Source organism: Nyctereutes procyonoides, unplaced genomic scaffold (genome assembly GCF_905146905.1).
Source record: "Nyctereutes procyonoides isolate TBG_1078 unplaced genomic scaffold, NYPRO_anot_genome, whole genome shotgun sequence".
In the NCBI taxonomy this organism is placed as follows: domain Eukaryota; kingdom Metazoa; phylum Chordata; class Mammalia; order Carnivora; family Canidae; genus Nyctereutes; species Nyctereutes procyonoides.
Window position 1 is genome coordinate 60,199,277 of NW_026575126.1, and position 25,131 is coordinate 60,224,407.

The 25,131-nt window shown below is 51.0% G+C and overlaps 1 protein-coding gene across 1 annotated transcript; it reads right to left on the reverse strand.

Annotated features, from left to right (window-relative positions):
- Positions 1-1,765: 1,765 nt before the first annotated feature.
- On the reverse strand, positions 1,766-24,918 carry MVP (major vault protein). The gene is made up of 15 exons (XM_055340017.1): positions 24,746-24,918; positions 18,685-18,817; positions 18,300-18,495; positions 11,848-11,971; positions 11,620-11,751; positions 10,663-10,757; positions 10,114-10,350; positions 8,143-8,421; positions 6,462-6,706; positions 6,084-6,281; positions 4,735-5,121; positions 3,849-3,965; positions 3,557-3,683; positions 2,609-2,797; positions 1,766-2,027 (listed from the first exon to the last, which is right to left on the reverse strand). The coding sequence occupies exons 2-15, from the start codon at positions 18,807-18,809 to the stop codon at positions 1,809-1,811; spliced, it is 2,670 nt and encodes an 889-aa protein (XP_055195992.1). The 5' UTR covers positions 18,810-18,817; positions 24,746-24,918; the 3' UTR covers positions 1,766-1,808.
- Positions 24,919-25,131: the final 213 nt, after the last annotated feature.

Here is a 25,131-nt window from a genome sequence, read left to right on the forward strand (position 1 = left end):
TACATCCCAGACCCCGACGAAGGGGAGGGGCTTGCAGAGCCCTACCTTGTCATGCACCATCAATAAAGTATACTGAGTATACTGTACCCAGCTAAAAAAAGGGGGGGGGGCTGGGGTAGAGGAGCCTGGGTAGCTCAATTGGTTGAGCATCTGCCCTGGGCTCAGGTCATGATCCCATGGTCCTGGGGATCGAGCCCTATATGCCCATCCAGTTGGGGCTCCCTGCTCAGTGAGGAGTCTGCTTCTCCCTCTGCCTGTCACTCCCCCCTACTTATGCTCTCCCCATCAAATAAATCTCTAAAGAAAAAGACGGGGGGTGGGGTGGGGGGGAACAGGACTAAGTATCACAGGGGAAGGGGAGAAGTGGAGTTAAGAAGGGAGGTTTCTGGTGAGTGAATTACCCATAGGACAAAAATCTAAGCTGGGCAAGATTGAAATGAAAGGGTGGGTGTCAAGGTTGAGAAGGTGGTTGGGGTCAAGGTCACTGAAGCCCTGAGTTGGAGAAATGGTTTGGGAAGGTGAGGCTTCAGAGATGGTATGGTTACCAGTAAGGACAAGGTCAAGGAACGGCCATGGGAGCTGGATGCTGGGGGAAGGAACATACCCACCAAGGACAGTCTTACTCCCCAAAGGCTCTTGGCCATGAGCAGGGCTAAGGCTACACGTAAAGTTCTGCATCTGGCACCTGGCACATGCTCATGACCGCTCTTAAGGGAAGATGTAGGACCGTTAGTAGGAACCAGGGCTGGTGAGGCTGACTCAGCCCTGGCCCCCCAACGTGCTGCGAGCTCACCAGTCAGCCCTCAGCTTCAAGCTCAGGCTTGAGTGGAGCCATCAGCCACACAAATGCAACTCAGCTCTCAGCTCGGAAAGAGACCAGGCTCGTGGGGTCAGGCCTCCCTCCATCAGGAAGAGGACTCAGACCCCAACGCCAAGCATCAACCCTGTTCAGGAGGGGAAGTGCTCCTGAGCTCTTTCATGGACAGAAGACATCAGAGAAGTGGCCTTCTCCAGCCATCCAGAATGGAAAGCAAGCTTCTGTCTCCTTTATACCTCCAGTATCTTTTTACTTTGCTATAGACCTGGTACCCACAGCTCCATCTGGGCAAAGGGCTGGTGCACCATGCAGCCTCCTCTTACAGAAGAGGATTTGAAACTGCCTGGATCCGTCCCCAAGAAAGGGCTCTGTGATGGTTGTGGGGGGTTGTGTGTGTGTGTGTGGGGGGCGGGTGGAAGGAGAGAACTCCTCTCTCTGCTCCTGAAGAGCCCTTCCAGAAACCCAGGGAGGCACTGGTTCCTGTGGCCCCTGGGTAGGATCCAGACATCCCCTGAAGTGGGACAAGTGCACAGGCCATGCTACCAGCAGGTGGCGCCAGAGAGCGCCTCCCAAGTGCTGCGGGAGGGAAGCAGGGGTGGATGCTCCAGCAGCAGAGCGTTAGATTCCAGAACTGGCCAGATTTGCTCCTGGAGGACTTAGCTGAGAGAAGAGATGTTGCTGGTACTGAAGCTAGCCCAGGGGGGCTGGCCAGGCAGGAGCCATTCTCTCCCCTGCAGTGTCCGCCCCCACCCCGGGGTCAGAGATAGCTGACTGTCAACAGACCGTCTGGCTATTGAGACCATGGGGTCACATTTCTAACAGCGTGACTTCAGGTGAGTCTTCTCCCTGTTTCCTCTCCACCCAACAGATGAGGATGGTCTCTAGCAGCTACCTGGAGATTTCAGGGGTATCCACTGAGCTCTCTCAGGATGAGTTTGAGGCCCAGCATTTAAATGCCCAGAAATGTTTTATTCATCAACGCAGTATGGATCTAAGGAACCACATGGTTGCTTCCAACAGCTTGAGGAGGGGAAGTGGAGCGGAGTACCAAGCCTTCCCGGGGGCCAGGCATGCCAGCTGCCTTTTGGGCTGGGTGCTGAGCCTCAGACCCTACGCCCAGCAGACCCAAGGCTGTGTTGAAGAGGTTGATGGGAGTGGAGCCATCGGTGATGAGGGTTGATTTCAGGCCCAGGCTCTGAAGCAGTTTTACCTGGAGGAGCAAGAACATATAGTCAAGGCCCTTGCCCCTTTCTCTTGTTTCCTTGGCCACTATCCCCCCATTGATCTGACATCAAGCTGCCACTCAAGCCATCTTCACAAAATAGTCAGAGATAATAGGTGAGGACATAAGGGGAGCCTGAAGGGTTTCACCAGGAAGACCTGGCTACACCTGTATTGCCTTCAGCCGCTCACCATTCCATCCTTGGTGGCAGCCATCCCATCCTTTCTGTTCCTAAGCACACTGAGTTTTGTTCTGTGTCTTTGCCCTTGAACCTTCTCCAGGAAGCTCCTGTCAATTCTACATCCCGTATCCCCTCCTCATAGCGACTCTTCCTAAGCCAACCTGCATCACCCTGCTCGACTTCCTTCAAAGCACTTGCCACAGTCCAGTGTCCCAGCGGGTCATCATCTGCACCAGGGGCTGAGGCCCCCTGGGAAGCTAGCATGGTGCCCACCAATCCCTCTGCCCCCAACATCTTTCCAGATATGTCTACCGCCCTAGCTCTGCCTTCTTGGTTTCAAGTGTGGCCCTGAAACACACACTCCCCTGCTCCCACCACTGCCACTCACCTGCATCTCTGGCCCAGCCACCGCAAGGTCTCTGATGGTGCTGGGGCCCAGGGCCTCAGTCATCTGTTTGAACTTCTTCACCTCCACCTCAGCCAGCTGCTGGGCCTTGCTCACCTCCAGTTCTAGCTGGGCCCGGGCATAGACCAGTTCTAGCTCTCGCACTTTCTGTACCCGCTGGAGCTCAGCCTCCTGGAAGAGAGGAAAACATAGCATGCTTTCCATTGTGTGGCCCACGGGAACTGTCCAGCAAGTCACCCTAGCCAGCAAGCCTGAGGGAACAGAGCCCCCAAGGGATGGAATTGCAAGCTAATAGTCAATCAGGTGTGGATCCTGGCCAGGCTACCTTTTAAGCTAGTGACCTGTGGGAGTCCTTAGTCTAAGCCTTGGTTTCCCCATCTGTGATATGGAGATAATATTTATCCCCTTAGTGGGATTTCAAGAGTTAAATAGGACCACATGTATAAGATGCATCCAACACTTGGCACAAAGCTGGCCAATGTTTGTATGCATATTACACACAAGATGGATGTCCTAATGCTTGCCTGCTGGGGTGAGGGGGTGGGTGCGGAGATTAAGTGAATAGATAGAGGGCAAAGGACTTTATAAACCACAAAGTAGTTATAAAATAGTGCTTTACAGGGATGCCTGGGTGGCTTAGTGGTTAAATGTCTGACTCTTGATTTCGGCTCAGGTCATGATCTCCAGGTTGTGAGATCTAGCCCCGAGTCGAGAGAAGCTGGGAATGGAATCAGTTTAAGATTCTCTCTCCTTCTGCCTCTGCCCCTCCCCTCCACCCTGGCTCCCACTCTCTAAATAAATAAGTAAATTAATTAATTAGGGCTTTATACTCCAATACCTGGCATCCTGCTCATATTCAAGGATTGGCATGATGGTGCCTCTTCCAGACCCCAAGGCTACATCCGCCCACAGGTATCACCCCCCACTCACCGTCTCAATGGCCAAGGCCTCTGCTTTCAGCTTGGCCTGCAGCACGGAGCCTTCTCCCTCGATGCGCAGGGCCTCTGCACGGGACTCAGCCTCAGCCTTGGCAGTCCCTGTGCTCTCCACAGCAGTGCTGGGGGGGGGGGGCGGGCAACAGAGTCAGGGGACACCCGGGAGAAACCTTCCCATGCCCTCCCCCAGCCTTGACTTATGTCGCAGCAGATGTCACACGCACCCTGCTCCATCCACCAGCTACTTTTCCAAGCTGGGCCTTGTTTGCCTCTGGTTTTCCACCCACCTCAGAGCCTCCAGCTCCAGGAGTTCCCTGCGAGCTTTTTCAGCTTCAGATTGGTCCAAGATCTTCTGCCTCTCAAGCCGGCCGCGGGCTTCTTGCTCAAGTCTCTGAGCCTCGTGCCTGGATAGGAGAGGGGACCAGGAAGATGCTGGTGAGAGGCCAGATCTCGACCAGGAAATCCAAGGGCAGGGACCACCAATCTGTCAGGGGCCCATGGAAAGCACTCAATATGCAAATGGAAGGACAGTGCCTGATCCCAGGCGCAGGGGAACACAGTGTGACCCGGGGCCCCATGTTCACACAACTGACCTCCCAATCAGGAAGAACAAATGAATGGGGTTGATTTTAGACAGTGACAAGTTCCCTGAAAATGGATGATGAGGCGCTGTGGCTGAGCAGAGAGGGTGCCACCTCAGTTGGGGAAGAAACAGGCTCTCCAAGGGGGGCAGCTTGGGGCTGAAGCTGGAGGAGCAGCCTGCCTGAAGCGTTTGGGGGAAGAGTATTCTGGGCAGAGGGAACGGCCAGTGCAGAAGGTCCTATGGCATGAGCCCAGCTGTGCCGCAGTGGGGCAGAAAGCAGCTAGTGGGATCGGAGCACATGAGCCTGGGGAGAGTCTGGAAGGGGTGGGGAGGGAGGCAGGGGGACCAATCCCTGGGTACCTGGAAGGCCACAGCAACAAGTTTGGGTTCTAGCACAAGCAAAGGAAGATGCCACAGGAGCAAGAGAGCACCCAGTTGTACTTTGAGTGGGCCATCCATTCTGCTGGCTAAGGGTGACACCAGGCTGACCACAGGATCCCCGACAGTGGACTGAGGGAAGGACACTGGAAAGCTCTGGCCCACAGTGGGCACTGTGGTGGCAGGGGTCCCCCACCCAAGACCTCACTCACTTGGCTGCAGCCTCCTGGGAGTTGGTGGTGATCTCAATGGCCAGCTGGACACTGCGCTGTAGGGCATCCCGGGTCCTCTGGTCCACAGGCTCCACTGACTGCACGTCCACACTGCTGACCACTAGTCCATTTTGGGGGAAGATGGCCCGGTCCCGGGGCTGGGGCAGGGCCTTGCCGTCGAGTATCTTGGTTTCTGGAGTCTCAAAGCCAAAGACAGCCATGCGAATGATGCGGGCGGAGTTCTTATGGAAGTCATCGAAGGTGACAGATGCCACAGCCCCCCGCACCCGGGACGCGATGGCTTTGCAGGCGTCACCCACGAAGTCAGGCACTGAGAAAAGCTTGGCTGCCTCCTTGGGGTCCTTCCGGTCACTCAGTTCGAAATGCCTGTGAGCAAAGAGGCCCAGAACAGGGAAGCTATTTTCCTCCAGGACACAGCAACTTTCTCGTGTTTGGAAAGGACTGCGACGCAAACCCTCCACTACTGGCCAGGGTCTGTCTCTCTTAACAGTGAGTGAGAATTAGCGCCCAGGTGATGTCCCATTTAATTCTCTTGGTCACCATATGAGGTAGGGATGAGTGTTACCCCCTTCTGCAGAGAAGTAAGAGGCCCAGGAGGTTAAGGGACAGGCCTGAAGTAGCAGAAGATGTAGCCAACTGGAAAGATGAATCAGGCAGCATGGCTGAGTAGATTTATGCTCTAAGGTACCACGCTGTCATGCCCCCTAAGATGTCAGCGTCCTTCTGCCTCCGTCATGGTTCTGGCCACTCAGCCAAGAGGTGGGTGTGGTGGAGCATAGCTTCTGGATGTGACTCCTTTCCCTCAGCTCCAGGTACTGCCATTCCAGCTCTAACTATGTACACGGCCCATTCTAATCCTCAACGTACTTTCAACAGCCCTGTGAGGTTGATGATTGCCATTCTCATTTTACAGATTGGGAAACTGAGGAAAGCATTGAGTCTGTAGCCTAGATCCACAGCAAGCACACAGCAGGGCCGGGATCCAGACAGGGAGCCCTAGAGTGTGTGCTGGTGACACCTGCCTGCACACTCCCACTCCTACCGGGTGTGTCCCACTGACATTTTTATAACCTTGCAGTTATGTGGCTGACTGGACTCATGGGAAGTTTAGCTGGGGAGTTTCCTCCGACCACGTCCACCAAATCCTGCTCCTAGGGAGCAGGGGAGTCTGCATCTTCCCATCACCCGACTTGGGCATCACCGGGTTTCCTTCTCAGTCATGACACAGAGTCAGGTATCCTGCCCCCACTCAGCCTGGCACCTTGGGAGGCATCGTCTGTCCCCATGATTCCCCTAGGGTTGGGCCTGCAGCAGCCCCCCCCCCTCACCAGTTGTAGGCAAGCTGCAGCTGCAGCCTGGCATGGTCTGCCGTTTCGATGGTGATGACATCTGTGAAGAAGTCCGGCCCGAGCAGCAGGCAGAGTGCACGGCGTGCATGGGGACGCTTGGGCCTCCCAGCCGAGAGGGACAACACGGTGAACTGCTCTTCGGGACCCAGTGACACCAGCTCAGGCCCAAAGACCACACTGCACAGGGAGCCAGGAATCAGATACATAGAGAACCCTTCCCACCTCACCGTCCTCCATGGCTGGTCCCTCAATCCCCAGTGGCCCCTACCTCACTCCCCCCTTGTCACCTTTCCATCACCTGTTCCCCACCCACCCCAATTCCCCCCCCCCCCGCCCCGCTACTAGGTAGTCCCTCACCGAGCTCTCTTCTCTCTGTAGTCATACACCTGCACGGCTGCGTTGTGAGGGACCCGGTAGCTAACTACACGGGTCTTGTTCCGGACAACGGAGGGCTGAAGGGTCTTGGACATCTCCTTCTCTCCCCTGTCTGCCAGAGGGTCCTGCCCCTTGCTCAGCAGCTCCTCCACCCCAGGGGGCAGCTCTTTCTCCCATAGGACTTCATCCTGGGTCAGCATGTAGGTGCTTCCAATCACAGCACGTACCTTGAGAGAAGAGGACAAGGAGGGACATCAGCTGGGAAGGTAAAAGGGAGAAGGACCCAGCCAACAGTCCTGAAACAGCTGGCCCGGGGGTCAGACAGTGCTGTGGTTGGGCATGGTCCCTGGGATGGGGCTGCATCCACAGGCAGCACCTGTTGGCTCCAGCATGGCTTTAGGCCCCCATCCGCAAAACAGACCTGACACTGGCTGCCTCACATTGAGGAATGAATAACCTCTCCCATATCTAGTGCTGAGAACCTGGCATGTGGTAAGGGTTCAATATTATTTCTTCTGGAATGTTCCTTCTCGGGGTAGCTTGGAGAACATCGTAGGGACAGATGCAGTCAATCCTAGGAAATAGGGAATATCCACCAACATTTTCTAGGATTCTGAGCTCTACTTCTAGGTTGGATTTTTTTTTTTTTTTGGTAAGATTTTATTTTATTTTGAAAGAGCTAGAGTGAGCAAGCAAGCATGAGTGAGGGGGAGGGGAAGAGGGAGAGAGAGAAGACTCTCTGCTGAGCAGGGAGCCCAATGTGGGGCTCGATCCCAGAACCCTGGGATCATGATCTGAAGGCCGATGCTTCACTGACTGAGCCATCCAGGTGCCCCTCTAGTGTGGAGTCTTAGAGAGAAGTCAAAGATGTTGTCCTAGATCAAACCATGGTCAAGGCTTCAGATGAGAGGGCAAAGAGGAAGGATTCCACCAGGATAAAGGCATGGGGAAGAGGTTGGTTCTTGCTGTTCCCAGGCCACTCCCCAGTCAGACCTTTATGCTGGGGCCAGTCAGAGCCCCCATCCTAAAACCTGGCTCATCTTCTCCCTTGGGGGTTTCTCAAATTTAAAGTTAGCTATTTAGGGATCCCTGGGTGGCGCAGCGGTTTGGCGCCTGCCTTTGGCCCAGGGCGTGATCCTGGAGATCCGGGATCGAATCCCACGTCGGGCTCCCGGTGCATGGAGCCTGCTTCTCCCTCAGCCTGTGTCTCTGCCTGCCTCTCTCTCTCTCTCTCTCTCTCTCTCTATCATAAATGAATAAAAGTTAAAAAAAATAAAGTTAGCTATTTAATGGGGCGCCTGGGTGGCTCAGTCAGTTAAGTCTCTGACTCTTGATTTCAGCTCAGGTCATGATCTCAGGGTTATGAGATCAAGCCCTGCGTGGGGGGCTCTGCGCTGGGCATGGAGTCTGTTTATTTCCCTCTGTCCCTCTCCCCCACTCCCTCTCTAAAAAGAAAAAGTTAGTGAGTTAGCTATTTAAGACAAAGGGAAGGCAAATACTCCCCAGAATGTCCTTATATCTAGTAGCCAGCCAGCTCAGATGCCACCATCAAGGCTGTCGAAGTCCCCTCCCCCGCCTCCACCCTGCACCTCTCCCTGTCAGCCCCAAGCAAGCTACCACCAGGGCCACACAGCGGTGATGGGGCCCATCCCTTAACCATTACCCTTCCGGTCTTGACATCCTGCACGTAGATGCCCTCATTCTCGTCCAGAGGGATGGCTTGACGCTCTTCCACCACCTCCACCTTGGCAGAGGGCACGTACTCCAGGGGCCCACGGATGAGCCAGTGGTCCCCGGCCTGGTGTGCAACCTTCTCTCCTTCTCCCTCCTCCAGGGGCTGCAAGGCCCTCAGCAGCAGCCCCTGTTGCTCTGACAGCACATATACATCCTGGATGCCTCGTTCCAGTCTCTCTCCAGGCTGGAGGAAAAAGGACTTCTCGCCCTAATGGGGAGTCACGGGGTTAGGAGCAGTCGCCACCCAGGGTTGTCCCTTGGATGGTCCGTCCCTCTTCTGGTTCCTGTGGCCACAGGCTTGTTTTGAGAACAGGAGCCCAAGAAGCACCCTCCCCACACTCCCACTGTGAAGTATCATCTGGATCGTGAGGCTCTTGGCAAATGCCTACATACTTCATCTGGTCGAACCTGCCCTTGATAAATTCTGTAAACTGTCAAGACCTGGACCCTCACAAGCTCAACAGCTAAGCATGAATCTATTGTTGCTCTTCATTTCTCTCATGCCTTGTGTTTCTTGGGATGGTATAGTCTGGGTGTTGGGAGACTGTTGTTGGGTCAAATCTGGCCTTTTTTTTTAACTATATATTTGAGATATAATCTGTATACCAAGAAATTTGTCCATTTAAAGTATACAATTCAAAAATAAATAAATAAAAATAAAGTATACAATTCAGCTCAGTAAGTGGAGCGTGCACCTCTTGATCTTGGGGTTGTGAGTCAAGCCCCATGTTGGATGTAGAGAGGATTTAAAAATAAAATCTTAAAAATAAGTAAATGAAATCAAGTATATAGTTCAGTTGTTCTGGGACATCCACAGAGCTGTCCATTCATGATGATGATCTAACTCCAAGGCATTTTCATCATCCTGAAAATCTGTGTACTCAACAGCAGCTAATGTCCATCTATCCCTACCTGCTGTAACCACTAATCTGTTTTCTATTGCTATGGATTTACCCATTAGGGACATTTTGTATAAATGGAATCATACAATATATGGTCTTTTGTGTGGCCTCTTGCTTAGCGTGATATTTGTTTATCCGTGTTGTAGGTGTTAGTACATGCTGATCATTAGCACACAAGCATCAGTACATATTCTTTATATAATTGAAAGATATTCCACTGTGTGGATATGCCATACAATTTGTTATCCATTCATCCACTGATAGACATTTGGGCTGTTTCTGGAAGCAAAGTGTTACAGGAACACAGAGGCACTCGTTCATTTACAAGCTGTCTATGCTCTTGCTCCAACGGCACAGTTGAATGGTTGCAACAGAAGCCATTACCATTCACAAAGCCCAAAATATCTGCGATCTGGCCCTTCACAGAAAAGTGTGCCAATCCCTGGCAGGCCAGCATATAGTTGAGAGAAGGGTAAGGTAGGGAGTGGGGAGAAGCATAAACCAAGAGATTTGTTTTATGCAGGATGATGACAAAGTTTCCAGGACGGCAGGTACAGATGGGGCTGGGGAGGTGCTCCTAGAAGAGACCGTGTGTGAACTGAGGTTGGGGGCCACCAGGAAGACTGATGGGACAGTGTCTCAAAAGACAAGAGCTAGGGGATCCCTGGGTGGCTTAGCAGTTTAGCGCCTGCCATCAGCCCAGGGCATGATCCTGGAGACCCGGGATCAAGTCCCGCATTGGGCTCCTTGCATGGAGCCTGCTTCTCCCTCTGCCTGTGTCTCTGCCTCTCTCTCTCTCTCTCTCTCTCTCTCTCATAAATAAATAAAAAATCTTTAAAATAAAGACAAGAGCTAGGTGTGCAAAGGCACAGAGGGAGCCATAATAAGCTCAATGCTTCTAGAATGTGTATCTGGGGTGGGAGGAGGGAAGGGAGTGGTCTAAGGGCCTGCTGCCACTCAGGGGCATTCACCCTCCCAGGAGAGCTGGAGGCATTTACCTTGACCACACGCTTTTGCCCGAGCTGGTTCTTGCCATCTGGTCCGACAGGGTCGAGAATCACACAGTAGTTGTGAGAGCCCAAGGTGGTGATGGGCACGATCCCCAGCACCTCCTCGTAGACATCTGGCACATGGGCCTCTGTGTCCTGCACAGTCACCAGCCACTCCTCCCCGGTGCGGCGGGTCACTCCTCTCAAGTCTCGGAAGTTCTGCCTCGCCCGCAGGTGTAGGGCCGTCTGGAGGGCAACATGGCAAGGTGCTGGGCCACTTGAGGAAATCGACCTCTAGTTTCCTCTGGGGATCTGGGTGGCCACTCTGCTGGCCACTGAGTGCTTTCAGGCCTGAATGCCAGTCTCCACCAACACAGGAGGACCTTTAACCCTCTCAGAGGGCCCAGGATATTCCTCAGGTATCCAACCTCTGCATTTTTCTTTGAGTGGACTCAAATATTGCCTCTCTTCTACTGTCATGTCCTCTGCCACTAGTTTCTGCCACTAGGAGTGATCCCTAAGGGATCCAGGGTCCCTTAACCCCCCCAGAGCACAGACCTTTTCTGTGAGGATCACAGCTTCCACCAAATCCAGAACTTCCTCAAACACTGCTGGGAGATACGCACCCACGGAGCGGACCAGCCATTCTTCTCCTGGGCCAAGGGTGGAGAGGTGAGGGTCAAAGTTCACCCAGGCTGCTCCCCAGTGGCTGCCCCTTCCCGCAGCCTAAACAACAGGGCACCCCCAAGACTCTGCAGGCTAGGAGAGGTCACTGTGCTCAGGCTCAAGGGCCTGACGGTAGGCCATGTGTTAATTTTTACTGAGGCCAGAGAAAAAAAACAACCCCTAACCAGGACAGTAAGAAAAGTCATCTAAGTGCTCAAGCTGCTACCACACCTTCTCTGAGCTCCAAAGACCAACTTTTCCCTTCTCCTGAAGTGGGCAGAACTGCCTCTAGGGAGTTGTAGATTTTGTCTGGCTTATCAGAGAAGCAAGAGTGCCTGGGTACTGGCCTTGCCCTTGCTCATCATAAATCCCAGCAAGTGACCTCACATCTGTGCCTCAGGTCATCTGGAGAGTGAGAACCGTAGCACCTCTAGGTTGAGGACGAAGTAAGTTCCCATCTGTAAAGCATTTTGAGCCATACCTGGCACAGAGAGAGTACTGCATTTGTTAAGACATTAACATATCACATTTGTCCAGTACGATTGCTAACTATATGCGAACATCTGCTTTGTTGATCTAGAAACAGATATGACTGCTGTCCCTGGCTCATGGTAAAAGGAGTGGGGTGTGGAGGTGGAAGGAGGAAAAAGCCATGTCAATACATTCATGATAACAGGGTCAGGTAGAGGCTGCATGAGGCTGGAGTGGGATGCGAAGCAGTGGGCAGCCTCCAAAAGTTTATACCACCAGGGAAGCACTTCCTCACAGGCTGCATGCAAGTGGCTGTCCCCAACCCTGCAGGCAAGGTACAGCCTGCTCAGCCCCATCAGCACCCCTTCTCAATCCCACCTGTCACCCTCTCCTTGCCGTCCCGGTCGCAGCACTCCTTGCGGGCCCTCAGCCGCAAGGCCTGGTTCTGCCTTATGACTGTGGCCTGAATGATCTCCAGGACCTCCACCTCCTTCTGGGGGATATACGTGCCTGGGAAGGGAAGAGATGGCAGAGGTTAAAGACCAGAGCCTTAAGGGAAGGGCAGGGAGTCTCTGACCCTGACTCCAGCCAATGGAAGGAACTTACCGGGTCCTTCAAATAGCCACTCATCTCCTGCCACCACCTTCTCTCCATTCTTATCCTCAAAATCCAGCAATGCTTTAAGGTGGAGGGCAGTGTTGGGAAGAACCACCTGCAGTGGGGTAATGTCCTAACAGGGGAAGAAGGGAAGTCATGGGACATTAAGTACTGTGACCCAAGAGTCAAACCCAATATCTTGGAGGTCGGAGTCCACAGCATCAGTCTTTACATGTTCCCAGATAAGCCTCCACATGGAATGTACAAGGCAGAGGTTAAGTCCCAAAGCCATCTGATCTGAAGAACTAAGACAGTTGACAGGGCAAGTGGACTCCACTGCCAGTGAGCCAAGGACACACATTTCTCTGTAGGAAGTGCTTGGAAATGGTTCTGACCTAGAAGTCTAGGCAGGAAACTGGGCAACCCCTCAAGGCCTCATGTGCACCAGGGCCCTCTACGAAATGTAAGGAAGTGGGAGGTGTGAACAACCTTAACAGGCATGCTTTGGACACAGGGTTTTGTTTTCAAGGTTGTTTCATGGTCACAAGACAGCTGCTGTACTACAGCCATTACATTTCCCTTCATCAGGGAGGGGAACCTGGCAACAAGTATCCAAACCTTTTAGGAGTTCATAGAAATGTTTCCACGAGTAGGACTTCACTTGGTCTTTGATCTGAGGGAGCAAGAAAGCAAGCAAAGAGAGGCTCATAGAGGCTAAGAGACCTGCCCAAGGTCACACAACTAGTAAGGAACAGGAATCAGGACCTGAACCACAGTCTTTTAAAGAAGCCCACCTGCCACTCCTTACTCCAATCAGAGTAGCCAGGGGTGGGGGTGGTCAGATAACACCACTCTCCCCACTCCCACACGCAAGGTTGGAGGGAGACAGAGTTGGAGGTTCACTGTGCCAGCAAAGCCCTCCCTTGTGCACCTTCAGTGTACACAGCACCCGGCGGGTTGTGGTGGGGGCAGGCTAGCCCCAGCTTCATGGATTGCAAGTTCCAGCAGGTGATAAGACAGATACAGCCCCTTCTCTTCAAGCAGACCATGGACAGTGTCAAGGGAACCAGGTTGCAAAAGTTCAAAGAAGAGCTTGTTTCTGATGCAAAGGTGTGGGAGGAGGAAATGGTGAGCATTCTGGAAGGAGCAGGGAGGCCAGTGGGTTTTTCACCTCACACATCTACTCTATCATCACCTCCTACCTGCTCCAGCGAACCCTATAACTGCCTTTATCTATTGCTGCCATTCCCCTCACCTAAGCTACCATCTCTCACCTGAACAATGGAAAGATCCTCCTAATTGGTCTCCACCTGCCACTGCAGGCTTCCAGCTTGGGTGACTGGGTACCCAGTAGTATCATCATGTAAAATTGGGGATGTAGGAGAACAGATTTGAGGGCAGAACAGAAAGTAGCAGGTTTGGATGTCCAGTAGGAGGTTAAGCATCTGACTTTGGCTCAGGTCATAATCTCAGGGTCGTTGGATATGGAGTCCAGCATCAGGCTCCCTCCCTGCTCAGTAGGGAGCCTGCTTCTCCCTCTCCCTTTGCCCCTCCCTCCCAACTCGTGTACATTCTTTCTCAAATAAAATCTAAAAAAAAAAATTAAAAAACCCCAACCCAGGGCAGCCTGGGTGGCTCAGAAGTTTAGTGCCGCCTTCAGCCCAGGGCATGATCCTGGAGACCCGGGATCTAGTCCCGCGTCGGGCTCCCTGCATAGAGCCTGCTTCTCCCTCTGCCTGTGTCTCTGCCTCTCTCTCTCTGTTTCTCATGAATAAATAAATAAAGTCTAAAAAAAAAAAAAAACAAAAAAACAAAAAAACCCAACCCAGGGACAATCTGATAGCTCTTATGCAAATGGTTATAGTTCATATATAAATATGTAATACATATTTTTATATTTCTTTTATATATATATATATATTTTTTTTTTACACATACTCTGCTAACGCATAAACACATATGGAAACACAGACCTTGAATGGATGACAGTAGATACTATCTGGAGAATGGAGACCAGAGATTGGTGGTGGAAGTCAGAACCTTACACCTTCTGAATTCAATTTTTTTAATTTAAATTTTGTTAATCTACAATGCAATATTGGTTTCTGGAATAGAATTCAGTGATTCATCCCTTATATACCAAATGTATTCTTTAGAATGAAAAGCTCACACAAGTAAGCCTTTAAGGGCAGAAAAGGATGGAAGAGGGGATCCCTGGGTGGCGCAGCGGTTTGGCGCCTGCCTTTGGCCCAGGGCGCGATCCTGGAGACCCGGGATCGAATCCCATGTCAGGCTCCCGGTGCATGGAGCCTGCTTCTCCCTCTGCCTGTGTCTCTGCCTCTCTCTCTGTGTGTGCCTATCATAAATAATAAAGAAAAAAAAAGAAAAGGATGGAAGAGGCAAAGCATGTTTATTGGTCAAGAGAAAGGCATCAGTAGTGGAGAAGTTAAAGACAAAGGAAGGAGAAGCTCTAAGAAGTGGGGGAGCAAGGTCTTAAGAGATAGAATGGGGGACACCTGGGTGGCTCAGTGGTTGAGCGAATGCCTTTGGCTTGGGGCGTGATCCCAGCTTAGGGATTGAATCCTGCATCAGGGTCTCTGAGGGGAGCCTGCTTCTCCCTCTGTGTCTCTGCCTCTCTGTGTCTCTCATGAATAAATAAAAACTTAAAGAGAGAGAGAGAGAAAGAATGATATAAACTTAACTAAGGAGGTGAAAGACCTATACTCTGAAAACTATAAAATACTGGTGAAAGAAACTGAAGATGACAAACAAATGGAAAGATATTCCACACTCATGGATTGAAAGAAATATTGTTAAAATGTTTATGCTACCCAAAGCAATCTACAGATTTAATGCAATCCCTATCAAGATACCAACAGCATATTTCACAGAACTAGAACAATCCAAAAATTTTATGGAACTACAAAGAACCCTGAATAGCCCAAACAGTCTTGAAAAAGTAAAACAAAGCTGGAGGTGTCACCATTCCAGATTTCAAGTTATGCTACAAGAGCTGTAGTGATCAAAGCAGTATAGGACTGGCACAAAAACAAAACACATAGATCAATGGCCAGAATAGAGAGCCCATAAATATAGCCACAATTTTATGGCCAATTAATCTTCAACAAAGGAGGCAAGAATATGCAATGGGAAAAAGTCTCTTCAACAAATGGTATTGGGAAAACTAGACAGTTACATGCCAAAGATGAAACTGGACTTTCTTACACCAGGCACAAAAATTAATTTAAAATGAATTAAGGATCTAAATGTGAGACCTGAAACCATAACAACCCTACAAGAGAGCATAGGCAATGATGTCTCTGACATCGGCTGTAGCAACATTTTTCTAGATAGGTCTTCTGAAGCAAGAGAAAAAACAAAACAAAACAAAAAAAAAAAGCACAAATATCTATTGAGACTATATCAAAATAAAAAGCTTCTGCATAGCAAAGGAAACAAAACTAAAAGACAACCTACTGAATGGGAGAAGATATTTGCAAATAACATATCTGACATTCAAAATATATAAAGAACTTATACACAACTCAACACCAAAAAGTAATTCCATTAAAAATGGGCAGAAGACATTTCTCCAAAGACACCTAGATGGCCAACAGACACATGAAAAGATGCTCAGCATGACTCATCATCAGGGAAACGCAAATCAAAACCACAAGGAGATATCACTTCACATCTGTCAGAACGGCTAAAAGAAAAAAAACACAAGAAACAATAAGTGTTGGCGAAGATGTGGAGAAAAAGGAACTCTCGTGCACTGTTGGTGGAAACAGAAACTGGTGCTGCCACTCTGGAAAACAGTATGGAAGGTCCTCAAAAAATAAAAAAATAGAACTCCCTTACCATCCAATAATCACACTCCTGGGTATTTACCCAAAGAATAGGAGCACACTCATTTGAAAGGATATGTGCACTCCAATGTTTATTGGAGCATAAATATTACTAGCCAGTAAATTAAACTAGCTAGTAAATTATTTACTAGCCAGATTATGGAGGCAGCTCAAGTGTCCATCAATAAAGGAATGGATAAAGATATATATAAAAAAGATGTGATACATATATATAATGGAATATTACTTAGCTATAAAAAAGAATGAAATCTTGCCATTTACAAAAAAAAGAAAGAAATCTTGCCATTTACAATGATGTGGATGGATCTAGAGAAGATAATGCTAAGCAAAATAAGTCAGAGAAAGATAAATAACCTAGGATTTCACTCATATGCGGAATTTAAGAAACAAATTAATAAAGGGGGGGGGGGAGACAAAGCAAGAAACAGACTCTTAACTATAGAGAACTGATAATTACCAGAGGGGGAACGGTAGTGGGGTGGGGGAAATAGGTGAGGGGTTAAGAGTGCATTTACTGTGATGAACAGAGTCTGGCATGGAATTGTTGAATCACTATATAATGTACTATTGTCTGTTAATTACATTGGGATTAAAATAAAAGAGAGAGGGAGATACAGAATGACAAGTTGGGTTCCTGGGCCCACCTGACAGAGGCTCCAGCAGGTAGAGAGGAGAAAAAAGTAGATCTAAAGTAGGGAAGGGGACACAGACCAGATCCTGCCAGATGGCGTTGACTTCTAAGCACATGATGAATTTTTTCAAGAGTGAGAAGATAGGAAATAGGAGGAGAGTGCTGTGATAAGTATTTAGAGGCATGCAGAGAGAAGTGGAGAGAAAGCTGGCTAGGAAGGAAAAGAACCACTGAATGTGGGGGGAGCGGGGCTTGGGTTGGGATGAACTGCTGACCCCATCAACTACATGTCTGCTGCCCATTGTCTTGGTGGATCCATGTCCATAGCTAGGAGACACCCCCCACCGAGTGTGAGGACAGGACAGGGGAGGGTCCCATCAAGCCAGGACTGGGTTCTGCCACAGGTTCTTGCACACAAGTGTTAAAATGACAAGCTTGGGACACCTGGGTGGCTCAGCAGTTGGGCATCTACCCTTGGCTCTGCGTGATCCCGGAATCCCGGGACTGAGTCCCACACCGGGCTCCCTGCATGGAGACTGCTTCTCCCTCTGCCTGTGTCTCTGCCTCTCTCTCTCTCTCTCTCTCTCTCTCTCTCTCTCTCTCATGAATAAATAAATAAATAAAATCTTTAAAGGGAAAAAAAAAAAAAGACAAGACAGGCCATGATGACCCAGGAGGCCTAGGAAAGGGAGGCTGATGGTGAAGAGGGTGGGGTTGAATTCCCAAGGTGGGCAGGTGGGAGAATAAGCAAGCCCAGAGTGCACATGGCCCCCAAGAAGGGGCTGAAGCAGAACGGGAGAGGCAAGGATCCAAGTCGGGCAAGAAGGCCAAGTCATCGACAGGGTCATCACAAGGACATCTGTGAGGCTCCCCAGAATCTACAGGGAGGAGGAAGGAGGGACGCTTGAGCCACGCACCACTGCAGTGAAGACCAGGAAAGAAGCCATATGGGCAGAGAGGGGCAAGAGTGGGGGTGGTGGGTAGAAAGGGAGGGTCTCCAGGGCACTGGGCTCTGAGGAGGGAGAGGTCCTGCCCTCCTGGCCCAGATGATGTGAGGTGTGAAAGAATGAGTGGCAGGGGGCTGGGGCTCCTAGGGAGCTTTAGGCACTGGTGCCTGATGACTCCCCCACACTCCCATACACACTGCTCCCCACCCAGAGGGGAACTGAACAGACCTGAGGTAGAACCTGGGCATGGAGGATTTTTAGCTTTCGACAGTTTTAGACATACACAGAAGTTGCTAGAATAGTACAAAGAATTCCCTTGAGGCTCAGATTCCTCAAGGGTTAACATTCTAATTACCCATCAGCCCTCCCTATCTCTGCTGCACATACTCCTCTTCCAAAGTGGCCACCGCTAAGTGGGCAAGAAGGTCTCAAAACTCCCTGGCTCATGCCGTGAGGCTTCCAGGATCACAGCTGAGTAGAGGAAGCCAGAGTAAACCAGGATACAATGGCCAGGAGGTGAAAGCAGGACCGTTAAGGACATAAAGGCAGATGCCCACTTGCGTGGGCCCAGGGCCTGAGGGTGACACAGACAAGGGCTCAACCAGAAGCGCAGGCCTGAGATGTGGTTCTGTGGCATAGTCACATCGGGTCCACTATTATCATCACTGGCCACCAGTGTCCCACTGTTTGAGTGAATGAAATGCTCACTCTCGGCAAAGTCATTTAGCACCAGACTGGTCAGGACCTTCTAGCAGGCTCTGGAGACTGGGAGGCCAGGTTGGGAGAATGCACTGACAGCTCTCAAACGGGGGCAAGTCTGTCATGGGCATGTGAGGAGGAAGGGGAGTATGGTTAGAGATGAGTGGAGGAAGCAAGAATTCCGTCCTTGGGGAGAACCACCAAATGCCACCCCCCACCTCCGCCCCCTCCAGTCTGATTCTCTGTGGGAGGTAGAGAGCCCTAGGACAAGGGGGCAGTACAGGTTGGAGGTTACGGAGGAAGCAAGCTAGGTACCTTCTCCAGCACCTCCCCCGGGTACAGAGGGAAGGGGTCCTGGGTCAGCCGGATCTCTAGGTCAGCATGGCGTAGCCGTACTTGCCCTGTAACATCGAACAGCACTGAGCCCTGAGGATCCCGGGACACAGGGTTGGCCACTGTGCAGTAGTGGCGTGGAGGGACAGTCACCATGCGCATGGGGGCAAACAGGACCCTGTTGGGGGTGAGAGACAGTGTGAGAACCCCAGGAGATCCCTGTCCCCACTCCTGGAGGGGACAGTGAATGGGATAGAAAGCTCCCCATCACTCAACCCCAGGCTAATCCTGCCTGGGAACAGGATGGAGAAGGACAATCGTGCCAGCCAGACTAAGGGGCACCCCATGGCCCAGTCCCGACACCAACCTCTCATTGTCCTGCCGGATGTAAGTCTTTGGCCCGACCTCCACACGGGACACATTGCTGTTCTGGTCCAACACGTGGATATAGTGGTATGGGGGGATGCGTATGATGGACTCTTCAGTTGCCATGGTGACTTCTGAGGCCAGACCAGCAGAGTGACAGACAGGTAGAGAGCAGATACAGCAACATGAGTACAGGGGGCCTAGCAATCAGCTGGATTAGAAACACCAAATATTCTAGTCCTTTCCTCCCCAGCTCTCTCTGGTCAGTTGCCACTCTTGGTTTCCTGCTGCTGTGGGTAGGGGTGGTGGGTGGGAAGGGAATAAGTGAGTACATATCCCAGCGCCCCCACCCCAACTTACCTGCTTCTAAATCCTGGGTGGTTCCACTCCATGCTTGGCCTGTTCAGGAGGGTGGCACCTCTTCCCTAAACTCCATCCCTGCCCCCAGCATGCCTTGGACCTTGGACAACACAGCCCTTGGCATCACACAAAGGGAATCAAGTTTGCTAGGGGACCCAAAGCCTTGTCCTCTGAGACTTTGGTCAGACATTTTCGAAGCCACCACCAGAAAGGAGTGACACCTCATCTACCCCACCATTCATCCAACTTCAGACTGGAGTGAAAAAAGGGGAAGCGAGGAGGGAGTGGCTTGCCACAGGAAAAATAGGCAGAAAACACATAAATTACAGAGCCAAGGCAAGGCCCAAGAGTTTTACTTGATCTACACAATCTGTAAAATCTCAATTTTTAGTTTAGCAATCACAAACTCCTGATTGCTACTTCTCTTGAAGGATTAGGGGCCATGCCCTATGTTCCCACCTAGCAAAATTGGGTAGAGCCAAGTCACAGCAGCTCCCTTTGGATGGGACACAAGCTTTCCTATTTACCACACTTCCCACCTATAGTCCCTGTCATCTTGTACCTGGGCCACTGTACTATGTCACCTGCCTGGCTCCTGCTTAACACCCTCTCAGCATCATCCAACAGAATTTTCTAAACCTGTGCTCTTTGCACTGGTCACACGCAGCTACTGAATACTAGAGCGGCACTAGAGTAACTTTAGAATATTAAGTTTTATTTAAGGTGGCCAAATATGGCTGCTTGATCCCAGATTACACAGTGTGGCTCAAAATGGTTGAGTCCCAAATAGGGACTACGAATCATTCAGGGCCACACAGCAAATAAATGGTACTACTGGGATGGGAATCCTTTCTGGTGGCAGCACGGGACAGTGGTTAGGGGCACCGATTCAGCTAGAATGCCCAGGCTTACAGTTCCATTTTCCTGCCTTGTACTGTTTCCTTCACGTCTTACCTCATTTTGAAAGGTTACAGTTTTGACCTCTTTTCCTGGTACACTTTTGACATCAAAGGAATGTTCCTTGGCTATCTTGCAACTTTGTATGGGATTTGACCTTGATACTTTTCTGTGGCTCCCTTTTATGTGGAGTTAATTTCCCTTAACTTGTAGGAGTGGCTTTTCTAGCACCAGAGCTCCCTCTTCTGTTGTTTTTGGGTAGCATTTGAAAATACAGGGGCTGGCTTTCCAGGATGGGTTCTCCTCCCCACTCTTATCTGGACCTTCTGGTTCCTTCTGCTCTACTCTTCAGTCCTGCCCAGCTGTCTTCCAAAGTTGCTCCCTGCTGAAGCCCCTGAAGAGCCTCCAGGAGCTGGGACTGCCTAGATCCCTTACTGGATGGGTCACCTGGTTGCCTTCCCTGTACCTGTTTCCCAGGCCTGTAAACTGGGAGTGGATAGGGCATCTAACAGAGTTATGAGGGCTGAGGTCATTGTAAAGTAGTTGGAACAGCCCGGCTCTTCGGAACCACTATGTGGCTCACTGCTGAGGCAGAAAGAGCCTGAGGCCCAACTCCTTTAATCAGCTAGGGGATGTGGCCTAGTACCAGAGGGGCCTTAACCCCCTCCTTGTTGACTGGCCAGAAGGATGGCAAGTCTTAGATCACCCCAGCTGTGGGGCTAGAAGAATAGCAAACAAAGAAGGGGTATCTGATGGCCAAGTAAAGCCTTTTCCAGCTGCTCCTTTGCCAAGTTCTCTGCAGGGTGGAAGCCTAGCCAGGAAGCCAGATGGGGGAGAAGAAGGGCAAGGGCTATAAACGGAGGAACGGACAGGGCTCCATGAGGCCCCCCAGGGAAGATCTGAACTCTAGAAGGCCATGCAGGGCTGGGAAGCAGGCCCCAGGAACAGCCTCCAATGACTCTTTTTTGGACAATCCCCTACTCCCTATGGCTGAGGCCTCTCTACCATCTGTCACCCCAGCTGGGCCCAGTCAGGGGGGTTGAGAGCCTCGCCCAACTCAGTGAGTCAGCTGAGAATTATTCTGATAGCTTATCTGGCTGGGCTTCTGCCTTGTTCCAAAGCCAAGCCCTTGTTTCAGTCCCAGGCCCATCTTAACCCCCTACCACCCATCCACTATGCCCTACAGCTGTGCCTCCCACCTAGATCACCTGCTATTCACCCAAGAATGGACTCTGCTCTTTTCTGTCATCTCTAGAACGGAGCCTCAATGTAAGGCCTCTCCAGGCAATCAGAGAACCCACTTGACTCAGGCAACATGTTTGTGACAAGTCCCAGATTTAGACTTTGTGGTTTACCAGATGACATGTACAGTTAGAACATTTTCTTTCCAATATATCGGGGCCCTCAAAGAACAATGGTTAAGGATTATGTTGATCTTTGGAAGTTACTGCTCAGCCCTTGGGGTTTGGCCCCAATATTCCAAATCCACCCATCTCTCCCCTCCAGTACCAGCTTCCTAGTCTGCTCTCTGGCTACATGCCCACCTTTGCCTGATCACACTGCCCTCAAGGGTCATGGGGCTCTTGCAGGAGCCAGTCAACTTTTGCCCAAAACCTCAGACACTGCATCACACCCACGAAGAAAGGAAGAAAGTCACAGGTGGAAGGGCAGGGAATAACACAACCTAAAGGCAGAAGCTGGGTTCCTCCTCTAGTTAAGAGGCACTCTGGTCCAGCGTCTTGGCTCAGAAGTAAACTTACACTATAGCAAAGCTTAATGAGATTCTTTGGTCACTCTTGGTCAGAGATCTTCAGAGTCAACCCTGAGGACCTGCTGCAGTGACTCAAATAGCAGATACCTGTGTGACCAGCCTTACTACCGTGTCCTGGTCTGCAGTGAGCAGTGTTCACATCACCGGCAGCTTGTTTGTGAGGGAGCTTCTTGGGCTGCACTCAAGAGCTGCTGAATCGGCTGGCATTTTAACTAGAGCCCTAGTGATTTGGGCACATGTGAAAGTGCCAGCAACACTGGCCTCAAGCAGCCACTCTCAGCCCTAGCTGTACTTGAGAATCACCTGAGGTCTTTGAAAAGCATTGATCTCTGGGGATTCTGACATCAGTGGCCTGAGATAGGGCACAAGCATTGCCTTTTTTCACCCCCTCCCAGTAGGGTCTATGCTCAGCGTGGAGCCCAACACAGGGCTTAAACTCACCACCCTGAGATCAAACCTGAGCTGAGATCAAGAGTTCAATGTAGGGGAGCTTGGGTGGCCCAATCAGTTAAGTAGCCAACTCCTGACTTAGGCTTAGGTCATGATCTCAGGGTCGTGAGATGGTACCCTGCATTGGGCTCAAAGCTCAGTGCAGTCTGCTTGGGACTGCCTCTCCCTCTGCCCCTCCGCTTGCACATGTGCTCTCTCTTGCTCTAAATAAAATACCTTAAAAAAAATAGAAAAAAAAGGTTGAGGCTACACAGACTGAGCCATCCGGGCATCCTGACCATTACTGTATTTAAAAGCTTCCCCACTAAATCTAATACACAGCAAGGACTGAACTCTGTCATTATCTTGGGCCACTTGTTAACTCTGAGCTGGAGTGTCCTAGACTGAGAAGTGGAAAGAAAAGGGACTATTTCCTGGGCTTGAAGAGATTAGTGGCCACAGGGTATCTCTAGTGCACAGGCTCAAAGTAGGGGGCTGGGAGGAAGGAGGGAGATTTAAAGACAAGCTCAGATTACAGACTGCTTCTCAAGGGCAGGGCATTTGGCATTTGGTTATTCACCTCCAGCCCAATCCACTGCCAGGCCCAGGGACCCCCTAGCCAATGCAAGTCCCCTGCCCCACGCAGCCTGAAGTCGGAGGGGAGGCCGGTGGCCCGGCCTGCCACCATCATCTCTATCAAACTCAGGTTTAGGAAAATGCACGATGCCTAGCATAAACAAGGGCTCATTATTGCAGCTTCCCTGATTTTAAACATTCTAGACTTTGGGGACGGCAAGAAGCCTTCACTATGCACAGATGTTTATACGCTGGTTTAGTTTAGGGAAATTATTTTCCGCTTTAGGGGACTAGAGTGGAAATTTTTGAGAGCTTGTCTCATACTGACCACAACTGTTTAAGAGCAAAGTTTTAGGAACTTTCCTTCCTAGGGAAGACTTATCTGAGCTCCAGTCCAACTACTTTGTGGGAGGAGCAGCTTGGTGGCCTCACTGGAGCCACAACACATCTGCCAGCTCAGAATGCTTCTTGTCCTATCTTCATCCTACCTCCCAGATGCTAATTAATGCTCATCACTGAAGGCAATGATTGCCTAGTTGAGAAGTGACCCAGGAACCAGGCTTCACAATTCCTGATCCAGATCAGTGTTTTCTAAGCTCACTCCATCATAAGACCCAGCTGAGAGCATTGCTCCTGTTCATGCTGATTCCCAGGCCTCACCCAGACCAGCTGAGTTTCCAGGAGGCTCCGAACATGTATCTTTGGCAAGTGCCCCCAAATAACAGCTCCCACTTATTAAGGAATTAACCTGTGCTAGGTGTTGTGTGCCTTTTAACTCATTCATCTAATCCTCACAGGAACCTAGAAGTTAAGGAACTTTGCACAACGATCAAAGGACAGGGTCAGAATCCTGTCTCTTACCCTACCTGCAGAGCTCCCAAACCAGGAAGTAGCCTGGCTTCTCAGCACAAAACAGGGACCTAAGACCAGGGAGGGAGTTGGGGGGGGGCGGGGGGGGAGAGAGGCCGCAGGTAGCCTCCAACAGACAAGGAGGCCCAAGTTCTTGGAGCCCTGGGCAGGGCGGGGGGGGGGGGCGGTCAAGGGGCATCCACTCAAGGTGGCTCCTCTACCAGCTCCTGCCTCTGGAGAGCTGCCTCACCCAGAAAGCTTCACCCCAGGTCAGGCCTGTGTGCCAAGGGCAGAAACAGGCAGGAGTTCCCAGGGAGCACACAGGCTGGCACCCCATGTAACAGAAGGCTTCCCCCTCACAATCCAGGGTTCCCCCAGGGCAAGGAGCAGACAACACAGGGACATCTGTCTCAACCCACTGTCTCCCACCCCTCCAGACTTCACTCAAGAAGAGCCAACCCTAAGATGTCCACAATCACAGACTGGCAAGCCCAAAGGAATTTTGGGTTCCTTCATTTCTCCCAAAGAGAAAAAGAGCCTTGCTCAACAACCAACCCCCACACCTTCTAGAAGTCCAGCCTGCCTCAAATCGCTTTCCTAACCACTTCCCACATGGTCCCACATTGGCACAGCCTTTAGTGAGGCAATAGGAAAGCTTCATTTGGCAGAGATGAAGGATCCCGGGGGCAAGGGTGGGAGAAAACACATTCTAAAAGCTCAAAAGAGGGATCCCTGGGTGGCTCAGCAGTTTAGCGCCTGCCTTTGGCCCAGGGCGTGGTCCTGGAGTCGGGGGATCGAGTCCCACGTCGGGCTCCCTGCATGGAGCCTGCTTCTCCCTGTCTCTGCCTCTCACTCTGTGTCTCTCATGAACAAATAAAAAAAAACTTTAAAAAATAAATAAAAGCTCTAGAGGACGGGCCAGAGCCCAGGCCAGCCCCGAGGGGGAGCAGACAGCAGGGACCCAGGAGGGAGTATAAATGCACCCACTTTCCTCTGCCCTTACTTCTGATGTGGGAGCCCCCGAAGTCGAGAGGCCTGAGATTTTGGGGGGTAGGGAGTGTTGGCAAGGTAACAAGTTGACCAACCTTTACTTTTGAAATACAGAAAAAATTTAAAAAAACCAACAAGGAACGTAAGCCTCCACCCACCTTCTCCCTCCTCAGGGTCAGAGAGGTCTTACCTGCCCCGGCAGAAGTAAGGGGACCTAGAAGGCAGGACCAGGCTTGGAGAGCCTAGAGGGACACAAGGCCCCACCACTCGTTTAGGGGTGTTTAGGACCAGTATGAAGTATACCCGGAAGAGTGTCTGCTGCCACAGATCCCTCAGATGGGGAAACTCCCTGGCCCAGCCCCAGGGATCACTTCCTGACAGAGGAGGGCAAGCTTGGGGGTGGGGCTTGGCCATTTAAAGAGCCCTTGCAGCTGGTTCTCTCATTTTTTTCCTATGGGCGGCTCCTCTGGCAGCTGAAGGCACTGCAGCCCTTTCAGCCCTCAGGAAGGTCCCGCCTCAGAGCCAGCTGGCAGCACTGGAACGAGAATTGGGGGCAGATGCTGAGCTCATCTCTGT